This window comes from Poecilia reticulata, linkage group LG21, assembly GCF_000633615.1.
Source record: "Poecilia reticulata strain Guanapo linkage group LG21, Guppy_female_1.0+MT, whole genome shotgun sequence".
Lineage (NCBI taxonomy): Eukaryota > Metazoa > Chordata > Actinopteri > Cyprinodontiformes > Poeciliidae > Poecilia > Poecilia reticulata.
Window position 1 is genome coordinate 15,345,957 of NC_024351.1, and position 17,435 is coordinate 15,363,391.

The window sequence follows — 17,435 nt, forward strand, 5'->3', positions numbered from 1 at the left end:
CTTGGCCTCCAGATGTGTCGTAGTAATTAGTCTGCTTAATGGCTGAGGATGCGAGTGAAGTGCCCTCATTGCTACTGTTTTGTTTTTTTGTTGTTTTTTTTGGAGGGGCAAAAACAACTGGAGCCTAATACACAAAACACTTACCATATTTTCCATAAGGCGCACCTAAAAACCTTCAATTTCCTCAAAAGCCGACAGTGCGCCTTAGAATCCGGTGCGCCTTATATATGGACCAATATTGAGCCACAACAGGTCTAGCAACTACGGTAAGCAGCCGCCGACTTCATTTTTGCTTGTAGAAGAAGAAGCGTGCGGTGCATGCTGGGATAGTTGTCAGAACGCTGGTTTGTTAATAAAGTTTGACTGACCTATCTACCTACCGACCTGATAATCAGGTGTCTGCAGGTCCTTTAACACCACGTTCTCCACGAACATGCTGTGCTCAAACGGAGAAGGGTGACCATCGTCCGGCCACGCCCCGGCCTGTCGCGGAAGGCTCTCCTCGCCGACCAGAGTCGGACTGTTTTGTTGACATTTTTTATGTCAACAAAGTGGCTTTAGACATTCATCCGGGGTGCTTCGACTAGGGTTACCAAGGGACCAGGGTCTATACATTTAAAGCCTGGGGGGGTTGGGGAAAGAGAGACAGACTGTGGCGGCAGCATGTTGTTGGTCTGTGTTACCCAGAAAGCAGTTGGGCACAATATCGCAACACCAACACCGTGAGTGAAACAATGACTGGGGCAGCCCACTATATAAAGTACTTGGGGACCACTTCATTTTTATTACACATCAACATTTGTAGAGTACAGAACAAATCGCGTCTCGTATCGGTTCAATACGAGACGGGTGGCAACCCTAACTGTAGCGTCTATTCTATGCGCCTTATGATGCGGTGTGCCTTATTTATGAAAAAAGTTTTATAATAGGCCATTTATTGAAGATGCGCCTTATAATCCGGTGCGCTTTATAGTGCGGAAAATACGGTACTTCCCTCCCTTCTCCAGCCAATTGGAGAAAACACAAAAAGTTGCAAACAAGCAAATAAAAGCTCATGAAATTAAATTAAATTTAATGTTTGTTTTATGGTTGATGTGTTTACATCATCTTTTTCGGCAACTATGATTTTTAGTTTTTTTTTTTTCTTTTTAAAAAGCCTTTCAAGACTTTGTTTAGCTGTCAGCAGCTGAATGCAAATCATTAGAAAAGGTCAAAACTGACAGGATTGTCCAGCGAACCTGAAATGAACTTTACAAATGTTATTTCACATAAAATGTACAACTTCTCATGCGTGTCTATACAGATAAGCAGGACTGCACTTCCTTATAGCTTTAGTAAAAACTATATGTACACACATAGTTTTAATGGCTAAACCACAGGGTGAATTTTGTGTCAGTTTGTTTTATTTTCTAAAGAAGGAGCAAGGACAGCCATTAAATCTTTTTTTTAAATCTATAGCAAAGTTCTCAGATTACGATATTGCTGATTCATTTTTTTTGACTGTAGGTCTCTTTTAAATTCATATACATGCATCTTTTTCTATCACCAGGCTTAGCCTAAAGGTAAACATATGGGGCAGTCATCATTTAATTCAACAGATAAAGTATTGAACATTTCAATATTTCTTTGTTTAAAACATTCTAATTTAAAGCTCACTCTGACATCCACTGGATCAACACAAGCAAAGGAATCGAAGCAAATAAAAAAAATTAGATTAGCACAGACAATAAGCATTGAACATGGTCGTCCAAATCTCTTCACAAGCTGAAGGTTTTCTTCTACAGTGGAGGATTACAGCATGCGAGTGCACAGAGGTTTGTCCGACGCATATTTTACCCTCTGTTTAAATGCAGAGGACGTCTCATGTAAATACACTTTTGAAAAATTCAACATTGGGCTGTCTAGAAATTACTTAAATATCAACAGCTCTTCAAAGTGTGCGAGGAGGATGGGGAGATGGGAAAGGTCTGCCTGTGGGATACTCAGATGATGCAGAGTGATAAAAATGAATGCAAGTGGTGCTAAAGCACAGAAAGAGAGGGAGTTCAGATTGGTCTGCCCCCCCCTGTCGGAAGATTGAGGATTTACCATGGAAAGGCACTTTTCTGGATTAATTTCAGTGGCTAGAGTGAATCATTTTGAAGCACTTTATTCAGATGCATGCCTCATTTAGCCATCTGTTCTTTCGGGACAAACTTAAGTGATGTCGTTCGCAACTAAACTTTCGATGGAGGAGTTTGGTTCCTGTATTCCCTGCCAGCTGTAGAAGCCTGAGGGTACTGCATGGAGGATACAGAGAGAACGAGTTGTTTATGGAAATGTTTAAATCTGTGTGGTCATTATTATTATTATTATTTGTGAGATAATGAACCAGAGCGAACAGGGAAGGAGACGAGGTTCATATTGGCCTGTATTGCTTTCGTAACAAAAAAACCTTGATTAAAGTACACGATTTGTTTAGCTAAGCTGAAATTCTTTTGTTGCATCATGCAGTTTGCTTGCTTGATGCAAAAACAGGTCAGGCATGATCTATTTCCACAGTCTGCCTTCAGGAAAGTAAAAACCCTATGCCTCAATAACACGGAGATAAGACAGCGCCATCAGCCATCTGCTTATAAAGGCATCGGTAAGGTTTGATTATCTGCCTGCATCAGTAGGGATAGTTTTAAATTAGATTAAAATGTAGACCTTTTCACGTGCATGCAAATGATTTTAACATGATAATTTATGGAAAGCAGTTGTTTCACTAGTGATGTGTTTTGCCTGGTAAGTTGATGTTGGGGTTCATTTTCATAATTATGTCAGACACCTTGTATGTTACTGCAAGGACAAAGACAAGTATGTGTAAAATGTACCACATAATCTGATGGAATATGTTAATCGGTGAGGTCTCGTTCAAGCATGTGTGGATTAGGTTAGATGCAACACAAAGGGGAACAAGAAATACCTCTGGAAAATATTCTTTCCTTCAGAGAAGTGTCTGAATTATGTCTTTCTGCTGGTTGTTGCCAGTGAAGAGCGACAACTTAAGAGGGACTCTGTATTTAATCAAACAATAATAAAGCGTCCACTTCGGCACGTGATGATTGGGACTAAACCAAAGGCCTTACTGTGGGTTTAAATGGTGAAGGAAAATAAACTGCCTCGGGTAAACAAGGCTCTGGCATCACGCAAAGACAGACAGCAACTGATTTTTTTTCTTTTCTTTTGATAGGTCAAAATATTCCATTTGACTAAAACTTCTGGTGTTTACGTTTTGGTTTCCTGATTTCCTGTGAACATTATTGCTTTTAGAGTCTGACCATATGAGTTTAGATTTCTCTGGCCTCCTCCCACAGTCCAAAAACATGTATGTTAGGTTAAATAGTTTTTCTAAGTAACTCCCCTTAGGAGTGATCGTTGTTGTCCTGTGTGTCTCTGTATCCATGTGAGGGACTTGCGACCTGTTGAGTCCCTCCACACCCCTGCATCGATAAGCAGGTATGGACAGTGTAAACGACTTTCAGCTGATACTGTTCTAACCTTTTCTTTCATTTTTTTTTTACCTAATTTCTGTCCGTTGGTCTTTTGTAATCGGCTCCCACACATCAGGTAATTCTTTGTACTTTCCCAGATAATCATTTCTTATTGTTTATTTGTTCCCCTTTTTTTCTCCTCCAGGGTGTTTTTTGTTTTCTTGGTAGTCGTCTGCTTTTGGACTCTGTGTGTGGGTGTTTTTTCTTTATGCTTTTTTTCTTAAAAGTCTCTTTTTTCTTTTTTAAGTTTATTCAAATTCCTGTGACATGCCATGGTAAAAAAAATTTTTTTTTTTATTTCAGCAAGTTCTTGTACTAGATGCGTCTCTTTAGACATTGACTGAAATGTGTTGAGTGGATATGCTAATGCATGTTTGCCAAGGAATGATGGTCCAACTAAATTGAAGCCTTATTACACAAGAACGTGGATTACATGCAATACAATTTCTCACAAATGGAAAGGAAGATGGATTTCTATGAAATGTAATACCAAATCTGTGTGTGTTACCAGGAGGCAGAGCCAAGATCCCAGAGATGGCCAGGAAGTTAATTGTACCATTGTCTGATGCAGAAATAAGAAAACAGCTTAGCATCCCCAGGGGATCAATGCCTCTGTGCCAAAAACAGAAAACTATTGTGAGTTAGGGCCAATAAAAAGGCAGACTTGGGTCCAGAAAATTCCAGAGGCAGCTACGTCTTTGCAAGTTCCCAGGTCATGGCTCAAAATACGCAGACATGTGAATGCATGTATTAAAAGGTTATCCATTTTAACAAGAAACACAATTATATTTATCTCAAGAACGCGTGCGACTTGAGATTTTCAGTCCGATCTTCTCTACGACGCTGACAGAGTAACAGGCAATTGCAGTCATTTCATAGCCTGTAACATTTGAAAATGTCAAGCCATTCGTCATCAAGAACAGAGCCGGAATCTGGCAGATTTCAATATACAGTCATATTCAATAGAGGATTATTGAAAAAGTAGACTTATTTCAGAAACAAACTGCTTTTTTAAGCATGTATTTATGAAAACACATGGTTTAAGATTATATTACATCAGATCAAAAAGAAATCAAATTTTTAAAACAGAAACATGGACTAGGTTTCATACTTGTTTGTGACTTTAAAAAAAAAGTACTTCTAATTTGAAAAACATGATCAGAAACCATATTCTAATATATTAAACACAACTGAATGTGACAGCTACATAACTAATATGTTTAATGGTGATGATGAAGTATTTCCAGTAGTTTCTAAGATATGATACAGATTGTGAGACTTATCACAAACATAATTAGCAGCAGATATTTATGTTTTAATTCATTAAAAAAAAAGTTTTATTATCATTTAACATGTTAACACTGATGCTCTCCCACCACACATGATGACACTGTAAAACCAGACATGCCAGCTGCTGGCTTTAAATTCCCTTCCTGTGGTTTGAATTTTCTGATGTAGCAGCAAAATCGATCTTTCACTGTCATCTGCAGCCCACAGCTGCTAAAAAGCATTAATTTCTATTTACCTGCATAAATAGATGTTAAAAAAAGGTAATAAGAACAACGCTTTTCAGAGAAAATAAATTTTATTCTGAGAAAAAACAACAAAATTGAACAGTGACTCACAGACCGCTAGAAACTAGTTCATCTGAAAAAAGATTCTCAACACACATCAGACTGTAAAACAATTTTACTATTCGACCTTGTTTCATATGTAGCGGAAAATGCTACAATAAAAAACTTTTATAGAGGTGTCAACAAAGATGGCCGCCGTAACGTGTCTCGTGACTTTTATCTAGCAGCCCAAACCAAATTTTACAAAAGTTAAGTAAGTTAGAACATCATCAAGAATTGATTTTATTTCAGTAATTCAGTCAAAAAGAAAAGTGAAACTCCTGTATCATATGAATCCTCTTTTCTATCGCCCTTTTCCCTTCCACTCAACTTTCCATCTACCGAATAGGATATAGCTCACCTAGCAGTGAATCTTATGTGACTTTTTGGAGAATGTCTGCTGGATATTTATCAGTCATCCTCATGATTGTGTAGTTTTTTTTTCCGTGTCTGTTGCTGATGTTTATTTGTCACATTGTTTTGGCTATTTCATTTGTTACATATTGTAGTTTTCCAATAAACTTCATTTTGTGTTCAATTCCTTTGCAATTGACAACAATTAAATAAGTACAGGTGAAATAAATAAAAACGTTAACAGGAGATGCAGCTGTATTGCTCTACTTTCTGTTTTCAAAGACAGTTTCAGCTGCTTCGTGAATTATTTTGTTCCATTTGTTTGCAGTTTAATGGAAGAAAATGTGTGACGGCATCTTGTGATGGGACAAAGCTATTTACATGTGGCAATCTTTGGAAACTAATGTGTGTAAAAATGCTTCAAATGGTGATTTATGAAAACACGACCAGCAAAAAAAAAAAAAAAAAACTCATCAGGGACTTAAACACTGAGGAGTCTTCAGTCCCGCATCATTTCTCTTTAGTCCTGACCGTCTTTTCCATTCCAGATACAGCTGGAAAAACAGTTGAAGCATTGAAGCATAAATATGCCTTTCAAATTTTGTAGTTCTTTTCTTCGTAGACGAGATTGGGTTCAGATATGGTTATTAAACCACAGCCAAGTCATTTAACAAATATGCACATTTGGTTTTAGGAATTAAACAGTAAGGCAGGAAAAGATCTGGTTTGAAAGATGTTCATTTCTTTCAGGAGTTATTGCAAAATGTTTCTGAAAATATTCCTCAATCAATGACACAATTGTTATTAATAAAACAAGAGATTTTCTGCACTCTAAGTGGGTTTGTGGCCATATGTAGAGATGACTAATCCTGAGTAAAATCTAACCTAGCAGTTAGTTGAAAAATACCCGCAGCAGAGCCGCAGCCACAGATACCAAACTGTTGGTATTTGCAGCCATCTTTGTACTGAAGTTCCTGGGAAAGGTCAATATTACATGACCACAGGGCAATGAGGGCCTCTTTGTCGTATTTATTTGCAGGCCACCGTCTTCATTTAACATCACTGTCTGATGCCTGGTCCAGTTTGTTAAACACCAGAGGCTATTCATGTAATTTGAAGTCGTTGCATTGATCCCCGCAGGGAGCTTCACCTTCCACATGCAAGAGTCAGCTGTAAAACAGCACCACTACTGTCGTAAAGCAGGCATGTGGAGTCAGACAGCCATTTAAGTGCAAAACCTTTTTGCTGTGCAGGTTCTAATGTTACTTACTGGTGCTATTGCTCCTTGTAAAAAAAAAAAAAAAAAAAAAACTTGTCTTAAAAGCACAACTTAGTCTCGTAGTCATCAACTAAGACAGCGTGAAGAACAATTTTACAGACCAGGAGAGAGTTGGTGTTGCCCCTTCCTTCGCGCGCCTTCAGAATCGAGTTTCCGAGCTTCCTCTCTTCAACGTGCTGCTATTAAACTCATCCTTCTCGAAGCTCAGATTATTATGCGACCTGGATATCATGAGCAGCTTCTCTCGCTTGCTGTAGTCGCGTCTGTCTGTCGGGGACGCCGACGCGTCCGAGAGCCGCTCCGCTTGCTCTTCCCTGTCCTCCAGGCGCGTGTATCCCTTGCTGCTGCCCCTGTTCCCGCTGTGACTGCGGCTGCTGTTGCTGCGGTCGAGCCGCGGCCAGCTGGGGTGCTTCCGCTGTTCCGAGCGCACGCTCAGCATGCTGGGCCCGCGCTCCAGGTCCAGGGATTTGGAGTGGCTGTGGCTGTTCAGCATGTGCAGAGAGGAGTTGGAGCCAAAGTCGCTCCTCGCCGCTCCCGGCGAGAGCCAGCAGCCTGAGGTAGAGGAGGGAGCCGGGGAGAGGCTGCACGAGGAGAAGGAAGAGCAGCGGGAGGAAGAGGACGCCGAGTTGCTGCGCTGCAAGCCCGGCGGCTTGGAGGCCTTGGCGACAGATGCTACTGGCACCACCAGAGACTCCATGGAGCTCAGAGGCGCTGGCCTCTCACCCTCCCGCCTCTCGCCTCCTCTGTCCTCCTCGGTAATTGCCTCCATTTCTGGTTCATCAATTACGCAGTTGTTTAGCTTAATAACAGGGAGAGTAAAGGCGGAGATGGAGGAGGAGACAATAGACCCCGCATGGTGTCCTCCCTTCTCCACATCTCCGTCCACCGACCACTGGTGTCGCATTGAGTCGGACTGCGACAACCCAAGTCCGGCGCCGTAAAAGGGCCCATCCTTGTACAAAGGCGCCAGCAGTCCCGCAAAGCTACAATCCAACCTGGCCTGCTCTCTGTGTCTGTGGAATTCTTCATCCCCAAGCAGGACCTCCTCCTCCTCCGTGGACCCAACTCTGCTTCCAGAACGAGACGAGAAGCCCAGGAGGGAGTTGCTGGCCAGGCGCGCTGCCGTGTCAGCCCCAAAACTGCGAAGGTCACCCACGTCTCGCGCGCACACGCTGCTGCTGCGGTGGTGGTGGTACTGTCTCTGTTCCCTCTGCCGGAGGCGATGGATGTCGATGACCGTGGAGTACATGTCCCTCATGTGGATTATCTAACGCAGAGGACAGCTGGGTTAGCCGGAATCACCTGTAGTTCCTTGCCACATTCAGGCCTCGTCCACATAATAGCTGGATGTCTGAGAAACCGAATAGATTTTCACGTGATTTGGCACGTGAACACGGTCATTAAAAACTCTGACCGACGTGGAGATTTGAGAATTCTCATTAGCGTTTGCGTGTGTGTACAATGGAAATGCGCCGCTAACGTCACGTATGTGACTATTGTTATTGTTTAGGCATGCAGTGGAAGAAAGATGATTGCTATCAGAGAGGTGCTGATTTTTATCTTTTTTTTACCCTCTTTCCTTGTTCGTTTTCTACTAGCCCAACTGTTCCAATATGTTGAGCTGCAAAGGAGGAAGATCACTTAGAGGACGGCTGTTTTTCCAGCAGATGTCCCTCCCAGTGTTGAGGCACAATTTAGCTCAACGTCCACAAGCTGTCACCTGATTCCCAATTAACATTATCTTGTGTTTTATTATCTTTTTATTCTGACAAAGTGTTTAAAAGTAGGTCAACCTCTCTGCCTGTCTACCCAAATGAACTTCCTGGCGCCATATTTCGTTCCAAACAGGAAGTCGTGGTTGTTTTTGAAGGATTGTGATTGGTTGTTGTAGCTTTACGCTACACTGCCCCCTATGGGTTTGGCATGTTTAAAACAATGCTCAGTGGCGTAAAGCGGGTTTGTGTGGATGAACACTTTTTGTAACCCCATGTGTACGATATTATCTTTTTCAAACGATGGGGAGACGGATACTCGTTTATATAAAGACTCGGCTACATGTGTACGAGGCCTCAATTACAATAGATAACTCGGCACATTTGGGTAACTAGGAAAGGGAGATGCTGAGAGGAGGGGTTTGATCAAATCAAGGAGGGGAAGAAAAGACCAGATGAACCGAGAAAATGTCATCAAAAGCAAATTGCAGACATAAAAGTGAAAGCAGGTCCAAAGAAATCAAATCTGCGTGTTAGTGGGGGTGCGGTACATGCTGAGAGCAGAGTACATGCTTTTCACTTTATAAAGAGAGAGAAGTAAGAGAAATGAGAATATGGGACTGGCAAGGAATAATTTAAATCATTACTTATCCGCAAAGTAAAATCCACTTGCAAGCGTTATTGAACTTATCTGATTCAAATGGGAATTTGATGTATGATCCGAGAAAATTTCATCCCTACCTTAGTCTCCCTGTCTCTGTTTTCATGAAGTATTGCATTAGCGCAGATGAAGATAAAAATCCCTATGCCCATGGTGAAGGGCCCAAGCATCTTCATCCTCTCAGAGTGAAGATGTTGTTCCAGAAACCGCATCAGAGCGCCGCCTGTCCGCTTTGAAGGTGAGTCTAAAATCAGAGCACAGAGAAAACGAGTAACAAGAGCGGGAAAAAACAGCTTGGAGCAGCTTTGTGAACCCCCCCAGATCTAATGTTACCTTGAACATCATGGCTTGCGTTGGTCACACCCTTCCCCACCTTCACTTCGTTTCCTCCTCCTGTCGGTACGGCTTTGTTGTGCGGCCAGTAACCGAGGGTCGCCATACCAATCCCTACTGCCAAGATGATAAGTCCCAAGAAGAGAAAAAAGCCAGAAGCCGAGTAGAGTCGAAGCCTTCCTCGGACCACCACAACGTCTGTGCGTCGCTTCCGCTTTCTAAGAGAAACGGAGGCATAAAATGTTGATTTATATATTGGTTCAAAGCAACCATACTATCTTCTACTCTTTTATTGGTTTCGGACAACATTCCTGGATCATATTTTTAAGATTTTGTTTAGAGTTCGATGGTTTTTTCAATCAGAAATCTAAAGCAGCTTATGTGTTTGAGATAGTTTTCATTTGTTTCTTACTTTCCAGGTAAATTTTTAATCACACACTGCAGAACATGATGTCAGGTATGAGTAAGAATGAGGTAAAAAGTTAAAAAGGCAAAAATCCTGATGAAATATTCATCAAGACCACTTCAAAGTATAGTCTTTAGAGGAACATTTGAGTAATTTAGAAAGTTTTATAAAGTTTCAAACTCGAAAAGAAAGCTATCAAGCCGTTAACGGAAGCCCCCTCATTTGTAAAAAAATAAAAAATAAATATGTTGCCGACTTTTTTAACTCAACAAAAAAATAAAGTTGTGCAGCTGAAAACAAGTTTGTGTTTTAAATTCCTGAAGAAACATCACCTGGGCGCGCCCTCGGAGCCGGGGTTAGCCAAGCCTTGTGATGCGGGTGGTACGGGCCGATGCTGAGAGCGGGCCGAGTCCTGGCGCTTGAGCTTGGCCAAGCCTGTCAGTACACCTGCTGCTGCAGTCATCCTTTACCTGCAGGCACACATCGGGAGGTCGTTGAGTTAATTTGTGGTGCTTAATTTGTTATTTTAATTTTTTTTAATGATGCTAATCATTCAACGATAAACTCACTGGAAAAGCCTTTTTCTGTTCAGTTTAATGCTGCAAAATCATACCATCCCAATGCTTGAAAATGTCATTGATAAAACTACAACGCACAAGGACAAAACATGGAAATAAACGAATACATTCATTTGAAATAAAAATGCTATTTTTAGAGCAGATCCAGGCATTTTTCTTTTACAGCAGGGCAAACAGATATTTGCAGCCTCTTCAAACGCACTCATTTAGCAAACATGAACCAAGGCCTGGTTGAGTTGTGCTCCTGAAGTCTGTGCCCAGCTATCAGCAGAAAAAGACCATTTCTTTCCACCTTTCTGCTTAATCAAAAGCCATAAATCCGCCAACTTCAGCGTAACCGGTACACAGAAGACGAAAACTGATAAGAGGAGAGAGAAGTTTCTGCAGAACAGAGATGAAAGCATCATTCCATTGATAATGGTTGAATTCATATGATGGATGACCAGCCTAGAACGTTTTATCCATTATTTATATTTCCTTTGAAGCTGTCCAGTCTAGTTTTTTCTCTTTATCCAAGCTTCACTAAAAGATGCTCACCTGCATGCCACATTCACATCCGTGAACATTTGAGGTGTTTCATAAAGTAAACTTTAAAGGGGGAGTATGATGTAAATGCGTTCCATTTTGTTTATTACATATTTATTTAATTTACTTCTGATTTGTGTGGCTGTGATCTGGGGTCAAGTCGCCCATGTGAAATACATTTCTAATCTCAGTGGGACTTCCTGGATATTTAAACTGTAGATACCGTAGCATTGTTGCAGCCCAAACTGACTCCTACCTTTTTTTTTTTACACCCAAAAGGCGCAGCGTGTTTTGCAGGCATGAACCTCTTAAAACAGGTAACATAAAGCAGAGAAGAAAGGGGATGTTAGATATGACGCATTCGCATCATTCTTCGTAGCAATGCGAGGAATATTAGCAATAAAGTAGATGAAAAGGGGCTCCCGGCGCGTTACGCGTCTAACAAACGTCAACGTCAGCTGGCTGTGCAGAGGGACTCTTCCACCCGGCACTAAATGGAGCGGCACTGATCCGAATAACTTCATTGTACCTGCAAGCTTCGAATTGAGAGCCAGTTATAAAGACATTTTATTTGGCATCCTAAGGAGCAGAAGGAAAGAAAACCTAAAAAAAAAAAAAAACACAAGACATACAAGAATTACAAAAATTTTAAACAGGCACACATATTAGCAAAGAGAAAACAGACGACCAGCTGCTTTGGTGAGCAGATGTCCAGGGATGTGAACATCTGCAGTGTTCAGACACAAGAACACTTAATAATCAGAGTAGAGCCTTTCTCACAATGCTGCCGACCTTTGTTGTAAGGGATCATAGCTGCGTTTGTCTAATTTAAATATGGCTACCAATGCATAGCAGTGTCTATTTAAAGCCACAGAAAATGTTTAAAAGTGAAACTATGTTCTGCTCGGAGTGCAAATGAAACGTACGTGATGCACAGATTTGCGCTCATTACAAGCAATGTCATGTTTTAGGTAGCCAGCCTCAGGACAACGTGACTTTGCAGAAGCTGTGTAAATTTAACTTGAGTTTTCCTGCAAGGGTTTATTTTTAAGTACAGATAGTCACCAAAACCAGATCAGCTCCTGAGTCCCAGTCAAACCTTGTTTGTTTTTGTTACATTTCAGTTTTTGTTGCTTTCCTTACGTATTATTAAGTTATGCAAATGTAACAGCATTTAAATGAACCCTCAGCTCGGCTCTCCACCAGCTCTGATGTCTATTAATGGCTATTAACAGACGAGAGCTTGAAACAAACACCAGATTATTTTTTTAAGAGCCTTCATTTGGGTTCAAAAGCTCTATAATCTGGTTTCACATGAACATTATCTTTGTCCTCGTGGAGGATTAAATTGACTCCGCTTTTAATTCTGAGTAACTTGAATGTTGCATTCCACCAGTATCTTCAATGTCTGAAATTATTTGTACATTTACAGTTGCTGCCATGTTCATGCTTTTGTCGTAAGGCGGGGAATCTGCATTTTAAATACATGATAGGAAACATTGTTTCACAAAAGTGTCATCCCTAAACAATCCCGAACAGCTAAGAGCAAGATAACGGGAGCTGTTTGCCATTAGGGAATCATCAGAGGTCGTGATCACTCAGTTTCTTTGTGCGAACGTTTGGCTCGGTGCTTAGAGTTTGTGCAGTGCAAAGTTGCTTTATGTGTTGTTGTGTACTTTGGTAGGGCGCTTAACCTCATGCATATATTGGTGGTTGTGAGTGCGATCGGGTGAATGGCTTTAAGAAGCTTTAAGTGGTTGATTTGACTTGAAAGTGCTGCATAAATTTAGTCCATTCATCACATTTTTCCCCTGTTAAAGATGCAACATGTGTGAGTTCAGGCATTTCATCAACAGAACCCTCCAAAAAGAAACTCGCAGTCAACTATTTTTGATGCAGTCTTTAGTCCTAAACTGAACTGTGGACCAGAAAGCACGACTTCGTCTTGTGAAAGCCGAGAGCGGAGAGCGAGACAATCAAGCTGCCAGTCTGTCAGGTGAACATGAGGAGAAGAAGAAGAAGAAGAAGCAGCGTTCTTTCTTATACATTTTAAGCAGGTTAGACTTTCATAATCCTGTTAAACTTTAATGAATAGTACGAGGAAATGAAAAGTAGAACAACCAGGGCAGCTGTTGCTTAGTTACATTAACCTCGTTCTAAAGGTATTTCCCTATTCTGGTCTCTGAAGGCCCCCAAAACCAAACTACGACTACTCTTTGAGTCACCGTAACTTCATGCAGCAATGATCAGTTATTACAAATACTTAACAAGTATTACTAATTCTTTGAGATGCACAAATCGTTCAGTATATATGTGCTTTCATTGGACAATCACTGCTGCTTGCATTCAGTGAGAAAATTTGGAGATAATGAACAAAGGTATTGTAAAGAAATATTTCCTTCTTACAGTTTTTTTTCTGCTTTGGCTTCTTGTCACACTTACATGTTTCAGATCATCAATTTTTTTTCAATATTGGACACAAATAAGCTGATTAAATACAATTAAATTAAATGGTAATTGAATTTCTTGAGGGAAACCAACACGCCCCCATGTGGAAATCTGCTAAATTAATCTCAAATTTATTGTTATTTCATCTTCACTGTAATCAGAAATATTATGAAGAACTGCTTGGTCTGCAATAAGTGTCTAATTATTTAATCACCATGTAATCTGGTGTGCATGAGGTAACATTTGTTGTTGCTAATAAGTTGTTTCATTGCTAGAAGCAACATTTTTTAACAAAACCTGACTGAAATTATGACTTTTGATTTTCACCCCAGAAGCATATGCAGTTATTTATTATTATTATTATTTATTTTTCTCTCGAACCCTCTCATCAAAGTCTCAGCACAGCTCCCCAGTTGGTTAGCCTGATCCTAGTTTTCAAATGACAATTTGAAAACTTTTTGCATGGACTCGGATCATCCTTGTCTGACATTAAAATGAGCTTGAAGATCTGAACATTTCCAGCCCGGATCTGGTTTCATGTTGTTTATCTCGCTCCCCCTCCCGTCTCGTCTCCTCGTTCTATTTTTATCCTTTCTCTAATTTTAAATCAGTCTAATTTGGTCACTTCTTGTTTTTCTTCTTTCCCTCCCTTTCTCCCGTACCCTAAAGGAATAATCAAAGCCCTGACAAATCTAAGGAAGCCAAAAATTGCACAGGACCTGAGGGTCTCTCCTCCGCCTACCCCTCTTTTCTCCTTCAGCCATATATACGTATTTATCTTGTCAATCATCCTTTCGGTTACTGAAGAGGGCTTTATCACAGATGGTGAATCACACACAAGGATAAACACAAGCAGCCACTTTTCTTGGGTTTGATCTGGTTCAGCTCTCTCCGTTTTGCTCCTCGACGTGCGTCAAACATGAACCCACACAGTGTTTTACAGCAACAGGAGAGATTTCTTTCGTTCACTTATTCCACGAATAAGCGGAACGGCTAACGGTTGACGATACAGGACAAGAGATGGGGATTATATGGAGGGAAAATTGGCTGAGTGAGGAAAAGAAGAGGGAACAGAGAGGGAAACAGGGATGTGCTTTCAACATTGCACCTGCCAAGGTGCAACAATGAGTCATGACCTAAACCTCGCCGAAAAAAAAGCCTCTCCGAGACAAAGTGGCGGCGAGGGAAGCAAGATCTGACAATGAACAAGATAAGAGAGAGAGAAATGCCTTTTTTTTTTTCCGGGAAATGAGGGGGAATCGAGCCTGGTGCGTTTTGTACTGTAGTCTTAACGAGTCTGGAGTGAGAAACAAGCGGAGCGGAGAGGAAGGAACTGTTGCTGTAACAGACACACCAGAAGCCTAACGAGAAACCACTCCGGCTCTGACACACTGAGACGAGAGCCTGAATCAAACGAAGAGCTGATATTCAGAGAGCGAGCTCGGCGGCCAACAGACAGTCAGTTCATCTGCACCCATCATGCATATTAAACGTTCTTCGAAGGCGCAGGGTTTAATTGTTTAAAAATAACTACGTGTCCCATCAGTTCTGCGATTGCATTACGTTTCGCGTTTGAATTCACATCCTTCTTCTCCCCCTTGGCTAATAAAAATGTGAAATCTCCATCAGGGGTGTTCGGTGAATAATGAATCGCCTCGGTAATGAATAAATTGCTCTCGTTGTTAATCTGCGCGCACTCACAGTCGGGCAGGGATGATATCAAAGCCATTCAACATCCTCAAACATTTATTTATTTTTTTTTAAACAACTCAATCATCTTGAGAAATGTTTTCCACCCTGAGTTGTATCTTTTCCGTCACCCACTGCATTTCAACACGTCCGTGTTTACCCCGGCGCTTATTATGTCTTTGAGCAACGACAGGTGTTTTTAAGGATTACCACAAACTCCCAGTTCCATATGACACATCACACGAGATTATTGTCCCTATAGCAACTACATCTGCTGCTAGGTGACATGTTTCTATAGCAACAAACCAGCTGTGTGCACAGGAATCACAACTACAGACACGGAGTAAAAAAATGAGCCATCTCTCCTCTTTATCTTTGCAGTAAAGAGTCCCTCTGTTTCGGTTAGGATTTAAAGTGGGCCTAGCTGATGACTTGTCTGAACTTTATGACGGCTCTTACTAGCTGCTTACTGCTTGCTTAACTTTATTAAGACGCTTAAACTTTGTCACCAAGAAAAAATGAAACACGGCTTAAACAAAGGGCAGCATATCAAACCAGACAACTTCGCAAAAAGTCTTTGTGACACTGGATGTTTGAAGGTCGTAAATATTTCTGGATGGATGTAATCATAAAATTGACATTCTTATATACTTATGTTTTTTATTTTTTTATTAATCTCTCTGGATAGAGATCCAGAGAGATAATCCTGGACAACGTTTCCTACATTTCCACACTCCAAAAGATGTTCAAACACTTCCTTCAAAACTCGCAGAAGTCACATTTCAGCAGCATTTTTTTTTAAACAACTGCAGTTAGCATCGCAGCACAGCTGGCTGCTGCAACACATGAGGAATGAACAAATCACTTTAAATACGAGTCCCGTTCTGTGACTTCTTTAAAATTTGGAATGAGACGGTTGCCGTCCTCTTATCAGCTGGAAACGGGTACGGCCGGGAGGAGAAAAGGAGGCGACGCCAAAGGAAACTGGCATGGAACAAGGCGGTGGGTGTACAGAGGCGCACGGATCTGGCAACGGATGCGACATGAATAGAGGAGATGGCGAAAGAGAGACCTAGATTCAGGTTGTTAATTACATCTGTTTTTTGGGATTGGCGCCTCAGCTCTAGATTTACGCAGTCTCCAGCTCCTTGCTTTAGGAAGAAAAGTGGAAAAGGAAGTGAGCACATCAGGTGGGATAGTACTCAAAAAAGGAAATAGGGGGGGAAAGGTTGAAACCAGATGGAGGCAGGACGAGGATAAAGACAGAAACAGCTATTATGCATGTGATTTCTTAAAACGCACTGGCAGACTTTTCATTTTCTGCACACAGACTTTATTTACTTCAACAAACTGCGTGCCCAGATGTCATAGAGTAAGGTGAGCCGAGATTTAAAAGAAAGAGAAAGACACAAAAGGTGTGACAAAAGCCTGGCTAAACAGAAGCTCTCCACTGAAAGACGTGATTCACAAAACATCCCAAGGACTTGTTTGCAAATCTTTAACCTTTAACTTTAACTCCCTGGAAATCGGTCCAAACAAGCAACTCGCGCTGTTGAAAACTGGTGTTTCAATTCGATTAGAATGACGGGAATCGGTTAAGCTTTACGTTTAACATGTGCGTCGGAGAACACAGGTGAGGTTTAGTTTTCACAGGCAGATGTTGAGAGGGACACCGAGGAAGCTGGAAGGAGACCTTTTGTACCAGAACAATAATAACTAGATCTGACAGGAGGGAAAACACAAAGCAAGAATAACATCAGAATCTAACAAAGAATAACCACCCAGGGAGTGCTTTATGTTGAAAACAAATCACAAATTGACGTCAAATATTGTCCTTTTTCGACATGTTTTGGGTTACCTATTGCAAGTACCTATTGCAAGTCATTGTGTGCCAGCATGAAACACACACACACACACACACACACCCCAACTCTTAAGGGCAGAACACATAAACACCACAAGCTGTGTAAGAGTGCTACCCCTCTATTAATTTATACTACCAACCAACCACTGGTGTGGGTGTGTTCAGCGAGGTTCCAATAGATTTGAGCACATGAAGTTCTCGCGTTTTCATTCTTTGCCAGGCTCATGGTGCTCTTGATTTTGTTTCTGGCCACGGGCTGCCGTTATGTATCAGGATTTCAAAAAGTTAGCTGGGAAACAAATAAAAGGTTCTGCCATTTAATCGCCATTACTAGGTTTAAATATGTTTTGATATTTAAATTAGATGAGTTACTGCCAGAATGGCTCAGATCGAACCAACCGGACATTGTGGTGGTGGATAAAGAACAGAGGAAAGCCGTTGTGGTGGATGTAGCAATA

The 17,435-nt window shown here is 41.1% G+C and overlaps 1 protein-coding gene across 1 annotated transcript in view; it reads right to left on the reverse strand.

The window, feature by feature from the left end:
- Positions 1-5,081: 5,081 nt before the first annotated feature.
- The window catches only part of tmem200a (transmembrane protein 200A), a 28,261-nt gene continuing 15,907 nt past the window's right edge, over positions 5,082-17,435 (reverse strand). Inside the window, exons 2-5 of the mRNA XM_008398441.2 lie at positions 10,206-10,343; positions 9,468-9,685; positions 9,215-9,378; positions 5,082-8,028 (exon numbers count right to left, since the gene is read on the reverse strand). Of these exons, the coding sequence (XP_008396663.1) occupies positions 6,901-8,028; positions 9,215-9,378; positions 9,468-9,685; positions 10,206-10,336 (1,641 nt within the window). The 5' untranslated portion in view covers positions 10,337-10,343 and the 3' untranslated portion in view covers positions 5,082-6,900. The remainder of the gene's footprint in view (positions 8,029-9,214; positions 9,379-9,467; positions 9,686-10,205; positions 10,344-17,435) is intronic.